Consider the following 7,500-nt stretch of genomic DNA (forward strand, 5'->3'; position numbering starts at 1 on the left):
ACATCCTTTATAGCAATTTTTGTGTAACAAATAGTAAAAGCATAATGTAATCTATTGTTGAACTGTATCTGTCTTTTTTTCTTTTTTCATATATAAGGTACTGAAGTCTTTTGAAGTAATTTTTCAATTTTTTGATGAATAATTTTAGACTTAGTATCTCACCTTTTACTCAAGAATCATCGTGCTTTGCATGCTGTGCCTTAGGATGCTAGAACGAAGGTGAGTTGATGGACCCCATCTGTCTGCGTTTTGACAGAATGCATGATGTTGCTTTGGGGTTTGAACAGTTAACACTTTTTCTCTCTTTTGTGTAAGACATCATGTCACTTACAATTGCTTTGAGGACTTTCCTCCTTGCTCATATAATCAATCAACTGTTGGATTTGATTCTTTGTGCAGGAGTCTACACATATTGCCTCCCTGTTGTACCAAAGCATATGAACAACATGAATATATATGTTCTCCGTCCCAGCGTTATCTCATAAAAGGAGATACTGATATTTTCTCTTTAATGGCAAATGATTTGATATATGAAAGAAAATTCTATGTCAAGATGTACCATGTATGGTGTTCATCTGCTGTGAGGTGAGTTGAGTAGACAACTGCATGCAGAATTGATTGCGAATATGGATTATATGACCTTGTCATGGGTTTCTGTCCTTTCTTCTTGCATTTCTCAAAAGAGACTGAAATTTGATATCATTAGATTAGAAAGAGCTTTATTAAAATGCTAATTATCTTAATATGAGTATTTTTTTTCAGTCTTTAGTTTTCTCTGATGCTCATATTTTTTTATGTTAGCCTGTGTTTCGCATTTATGATAACAGAACTAACTTGTGTTTATATATGTTTTTATCTAACAAGGCATTATCTTGTACAATATAAGTATGAAACCTCACACAGTGACTTTATCTCAGGAATTCATAATGCACAGGAGAGTATGTTAATATCTTTTTTTCCTATAAGTATACTTTTACTGTAAAAGTGTGAGAGGAGATGTTGTATTCATTGTATTGTTTCACTAAGAGACACAAGTAGCTTAATCAAACACACAAATGTGTTCAGATTTTATATTAAGAGGCATACTCCTTTCTTGCTCTTTTCACCTCTGTCATGTTTCTTGATTTTGATATTATCTCTTATTTTTTTTCATTTGTTCCCCATTTTTCTTTCTCTATTTTTTATGTGTGTAGAGAAGTAAACTCATAATGCGGTACATTTACAGAAGAAGCACACCGTAGGCTTCAAATGTCCAACAGCATCTGCCTGTAGACACCTTTGGAGATGCGCGGTGGAGCAGAGGCTATTTTACACGTATGTCATACCCCATTTTTTAAGCTTAACTGCCATTTTTTTGTTTTGTTTTTGTTTTTTTGTTTTTTCCCCTCCACATCTTTGGTCATAGTGATCAGCTCTTTAACCTTTCACCTTTCAGTTGCTTGCTGACAGATGATGAAAAGATTCATCATTTATCATTCATTTTGACTGATACCTGGAGTCTTTTGTTATCTTTATATTATACAGGGAATGTTGCTTCAGTAAAATGTCATTGGCTTCCTTAACCCCTTCCTGACAGGTCACGCCATGAGGTGTCAAAACAAACCACTCGATCTGTGGCGTGCGGCTGTATGCCGCTGTGGCGTGCCAAAGCGCTATGAGCCGTTGCCATTGATTTCTAGTGTAAATTTTTTTTTTTGTTTTCTTCACCCGTCATCAAGGGGTTAAGGGCAGGTTGAATTTAATCATTCGCAAAGGACTCTTAACATCACATTAATCCATTTTCTCCCTCTCCTTGTTTTCTTTTTATGATTGTCATAAATTTAGTTTCAGATTCCTCTTTTTTTGTTATTGCTTAGTTTCTTTTTTTCTTTCAATTATAATGTTATGACATTTTGTGTGTGTGTGTGTGTGTGTGTGTGTGTGTGTGTGTGTGTGTGTGTGTGTGTGTGTGTGTGTGTGTGTGTGTGTGTATGTGTGTGTGACAAATTATCAATTATCTTAATTTTTTTCAATATGTGATAGATAGTCTATGTTAGATACATAGCTTGCCAAAAATTTGAATAAAATTCTAGACAACATATTTGGGGCTAGAATAAAAGAAGCATATTTCATAATTTTCCAACTAATGCCTAGTAATTCTAATCAATATCTACAGTTCTAGACTTTCTATACAGTGCTTTAATCCTCCAATATGTTACTACAGATAGACCTACAATACATAAATGAAAACTTCCTCATTATTCCAAAACAAACTTGCTATGATGCAAGGCCTCAAGTAACTTAAAAAAAGACTTTTTTTAGGTGCCATCAATAGTCTGCAGCATTTGTATATGTATTCAGATTTAATATATACAATCTTTGTTGTATTGTGCATAAGGGAAAGGATTCAAGTGTGAATTTCTGCCAAAAGTTGTTGTTATATGGAAGCCCCCATAGAGTTTGAAAACATTCATTTTTCTTTATTTTTCTATTTTTGTCTATTACATAGTCTAAAAAGGATAATTTAGTCACCTTCCCAAACTTTCTGCAGCACATGAAACATCTAAAGAACAAATAATAATGAAGATAAGGAGGAAACAGGTCATTTTGCAATTCACATATATTAACTGGTCATGTAAATACATCAATATATCAACTTTTTATATACATTTTCAGAAAAACATCCCAATGATACTGATAGAATGATAGTTATTGAGTAGCTTAGAAAATACCAATACTAATACAAATGTATTAATCAATATCAATCGCTAATACGTGTATGTGTTTGCGCGTGAGAGGGAGAATGTTTACTTATTTTGCCTTTGTCTTTGCTAGATTTAGAAACTTTAGTCACTAACATAATGTGTGTGTGTAGCCCAGAGGGTAGTGTCATGTACCATATAGTAGATTCATCAGTATAATTTACCTATTTTGGCAATCATAATAGCTACATATGCTAAGAGTTGAGTGGCTTTTTAATTTTTTTTATTGCATTTGCTATCAGATAAAACCACCATTATCTGTGGTATCATTTGATCTATTCTACACCATAGTATTGACCATATTTGGTTAGGTGATGAGTGATCATAGAATTTCATTTCTGTTTGAATCACTAGTTTAATCCCAGAAATCCCTGCTTAGCATTTTTGATGATTTATGTGATTTATATTATTTTGGTAGTTTTGAAACTAGTCTGAATATAACAAATTGTGTATTAAATTTAAGAGCTTTTTTTTTGTAAGATCTTGAAATTTAATACAGTCTCCTTGGTTGCTGGCATGCATGTAAGGATTTAAAACCTTATGGTAAATCATAATATGTACATATATGCTATTTGGTTAGCAAGTCAACAAACTGACTTAATCTTGAATACAAAAAGTTGCAAATTCTGCAATGACTTTACTTCATGTTGTGTGGAGTAAGGAATTTTTAAAAATTAACCGGCAATATTTTTCTTAGTAATTTGTAAACCACCTAGAATGGTCATCTTAAACTAGGCAATTTAATTATACTGTGACTCTCTATATTCCTAAAGTCCTCTTTGCCTTGCTCATGGCTTTGTCACATCCTATGTGGTTAGTCCTACTAGCCACATATCTTTTCCATTATAAGTTAGATATATGTAGCATCCACTAACATATCTGGTACTGTTTGGAAAGTTCCCTCCAGCAACACCCAAGATATCATCAACCCCCTTACCCCTACTTCCTTCCTCACCCTGAGCTAGGCGTACTGTCATGTTCCCTGCCTCTTTCATCTTGTGAATGGAATGGAGCAAATGTGAAGTAATAATTCTGGTGCTCTAGAGTATATTTCATCTAGCCAAACCTCCCCATTTCCTCCTCTCCTACACTCCTCCTCCACACAACATACCTCCTGGGACACCATTATCTTCTTACTATTTATACATTAATATATACATTAAAATACATATTCATACTATTTATACTTTAATGTATACATCAAAATACATATTTTATTGTTTTGTGATGAAATTTTGCAAACCTTTCCATGAGTATGGTAACTAAACCTGACTTTCAATCATAAACAAGGGTAATGGCAGTAACTTTGTGCTTTTTTAACATTCCATGCATTTAATATCTGACAACTGAGTTCACATTTCTGATGCTTAGAATCAAGGTCTTGAAATGTTAGAAACCCAAATTTTCCCCAGTGAAACTTGAAAACTCAGGCCTTTCTATTAGCTGGGGATCAAACAGGCTGGAGGATTCGTGGTTCTTAGGGATGAAGTTCGAGTCCCAATAATTCATTACAGTTGATATTATTGGCATATATTCATTCACAAAAGAATTACTCTAGAATTTCCTGTAATGTGACATGTAGATATGGCTTAACTAGAATAAATTATTACCCTGAGCAAAAGTTTAAAAGGCATTTTTAGTAAATATATGAAATTTAGAACATTTAAAAAGTTACCATTTAACCAAACCTGACACTCCGAGATGTATCTGTTAAGTATTATTACCAAATACATAGATTGTTTAATAAATCCCTGGACAGAGCAAGTTTGTTTCTAATAGCTGATTAATGTTCTGTTCAGCTAAGTTCAAAGGCATGTTGTTAGAAGATATCCATGGGGTGTAAATTCTGTCAATAGGAAAGACTTCTTAGAGTCAGATCCGTCAGTAGAATTTTTTGTTGTTTTTAGTTTTTATTCTGCAATCTAGACTACCCTTTTGTGAGTGTTCAACATTTTGAACCTATTTTTAATGTTGATTTCCTGAGGTCACCAATTTTAGAAGTTTCCCTTCCTTTTTCTCTTTACATAATTTATGCTAATTCCTCCCTCTGAGTACATTTTCTTCTGAGGCAAAGATGCACTTTATAGGTTGGTGGTGTTTAATGATAAGTGTTGTCTGAAATACAAGGGTGTCATTCAGAGATGCTGCAACACCAACTTCTCAAAGCCATCTTCCCCTTGATAGAAAGAAGCAGAATTATGCTTTTTTGCTTTCCTTTCAGACCCAGAACTGAATGGCCAGGCACTTGAGCTCTTTGTAATAAATGGAGTCAGAGTATTAATGAGAATGAACAACTCCATAGTGCATGATGTGTAATTACATTTCGATATTACGTGTGTGTAACCTTTCAGAATTAATTGTGATGAGAATGTAATGTAAATCTCACATCATAGAGTTGGGTCAAGTGAAAAAATGTTTGAGGTTTCTTGAACACAGCCACCCAAAATGGCCGACCTGAAAAAGTTTTGGTATTTTTTGGTCAGTTAAGAAGTGGATACTGAAATATATATAAAAGGTCTATGTTTATTGATATTGCTAAAGAGAAGTAATTCTTACCTTGTTACCTCAACATTTTTTTCTCCTTGGGGTTATTCATTCTCATTCAAACATTTTAAAAGTTATCTATTTCTTGTACTTATACTGAAAGAGACCAAAATTCATTCAAAATTCATGCTACAAAAGAGAAAGATTTATTTCAGGCCTCTTTGTAAATCAAAGTCTTCAAGCAAATATGATACTAAATATTTTTATTTTTATTTTATTAATACTCTTACTGAGTCTGTGAGTTTTATTTACATAATTAAATTCATCATAACAAAAGTTATTATCTGCTCTTCATTAGTTTTAAAAGGGATTCTTTAATTTTGATATAACTGTTCAGAGTACATGCATTCTCAAGACAGACATATTAATCTTATTTCAACACAATTTGTTAACTATTTTGCACTCTTATTCTCTTTTCTTATAAGAAGGTTATAAAAGAAGGCTTTTGAAACAATCTCCATAGAAATTATGATATTCTAAATACCATGTATGGTCTGTAGTAAGTCTTCATATATTTTTGAATTTGTAAATTGAAACATATTTTAGTGTTTCACTTTATCTGTGCATATCACCATGTTATTATCTTTATTTTGTGCATAATTTCTTATTTCAATTAATCATCACCCCTAGTGATCAAGCTTCACAAAGAGATAAACAAAAATAGACATAAGGTGAAAAACAAACCCCTCACTTTTCCTTTCCTTTCTTCCCCTAGGCTTGAAAACTCTAACAAGCAGGGTGTGGTGGTGACTGGAGGGTCATTCTTCTCACGAGGGTCTCGGTTCCGATATGCAGGCCGCTGTGAGAAGGAGGTGGTCGAGGAGAGCTCCACCATCATCCGTGAACCCCCAACTGTCAATAGAATTTCCCTACGGACTATCGGCAGATCCACATCCCTACCAACGACACCTGCTGATTCTGACACTTATGATGGTGATGTCAGCACGTGTTTCTTACGGAGATTCATAGATCTGCCGGTCTTGAGCAATGCAATTTTCTACTATGTGCAGACAATGGTCTTTAGCATTATTAGCTTGTGATGTGTTGGTGTTATGTTCCTTGTTTTCCCTCTATTCCATTTTCTTTTTCTATTGCATTATCCTTTCCTCTTTTGTTACAGTCAGAATGAAAGATTCCAGTGATGACAGTTGCTGGTTATATTCATTATTGGATACTAGATTGTGGAATGCAGAAAGTATATGTATTATGTTCTGTTCTTATGATTTGTGATTATTTTTTTCTGTGGGAAGAGAGGGATGAATTAAGCATTCAGGAATCATTATAATGAAAAGCTGGGTTAGTCTGCCACACAGATTTTCACCCATATATTTTTAATCAAGATACAGTATTGTTGCAGTAAAGTTCCTTCTATCTGTATATGATTGATTGTTGCAGTAAAGTTCCTCCTATCTGTATATGATTGATTGTTGCAGTAAAGTTCCTTTTAACTGTATATGATTGATAATAATTACTGTGTGTAATTCTTGTTATATAAGCTTTATCATATTAACCCCTTCCCAACGGGTCACGTCTCTGGACGTCATAACAAACCGCTCAAAATGTGGCTTGCGTCTGTACGCTGCGGTGGCGCACCAAAGCACTCCGAGGCGGTGATTCGGCTTCATGTACTGAACTACTGCGCTCAAAGTCGGCGCGTTGCCATGGATCGCCAGAGCGTAGAGTTTTTTTTAGTTTTGTACACCCGTCACCAAGGGGTTAAGAAGTGTCAACTGTTTGCAAAATTTCATATGGCAGTATTGGTAACATAAGAGAGGTTCATATTTCAGTCTTTTAATTAACATTCAGAATTTGTGATAATGTATTCAGAGAATTTTTGCATGAAAATTAACAATGCAGTTCTTGCAACTTTTAAATATTTTATTAATGTCAATCCTTTACCATCCAGGGTAAGTTATATGCTATTACACCAACCTCAGTTTCAGTACTCCCAAGAGAGCATTTTTCTCTACAAAAATTTATGTGAAAAGTATGAGTCAAATACCAATCAATGTTTTATCATCAAAGTATGCTGAGAACTAAAAAAAAAATGCCACACAGACCCATAGGTGATTTCACTATTTACTTAATAATGATGGCACTGCCTGTTCCCTGTTGGATGTATACTGTCTACAAGGTTGTGGGCAGTTCAAAAATGTTTGCTGTGTAGTTTCTTTTCCAGAAGATTTAGAAAATGATTCTGTAGTATATTATGTTG

At 33.9% G+C, this 7,500-nt stretch overlaps 1 protein-coding gene across 3 annotated transcripts in view; it reads left to right on the forward strand.

Moving 5' to 3' along the window:
• LOC125038690 (FERM domain-containing protein 5-like) overlaps positions 1-7,500 on the forward strand; it is a 42,508-nt gene that overhangs the window by 23,434 nt on the left and 11,574 nt on the right. For 2 of the 3 annotated variants that reach the window (XM_047632250.1, XM_047632253.1), the window contains exons 7-9: positions 205-219; positions 1,226-1,314; positions 6,001-6,218. In XM_047632250.1, coding sequence (XP_047488206.1) covers positions 205-219; positions 1,226-1,314; positions 6,001-6,218 — 322 coding nt within the window. The remainder of the gene's footprint in view (positions 1-204; positions 220-1,225; positions 1,315-6,000; positions 6,219-7,500) is intronic. The other variant, XM_047632252.1, reaches the window with a different exon arrangement.

The sequence above is a fragment of the Penaeus chinensis genome, chromosome 25 (assembly GCF_019202785.1).
Source record: "Penaeus chinensis breed Huanghai No. 1 chromosome 25, ASM1920278v2, whole genome shotgun sequence".
In the NCBI taxonomy this organism is placed as follows: Eukaryota; Metazoa; Arthropoda; class Malacostraca; order Decapoda; family Penaeidae; genus Penaeus; species Penaeus chinensis.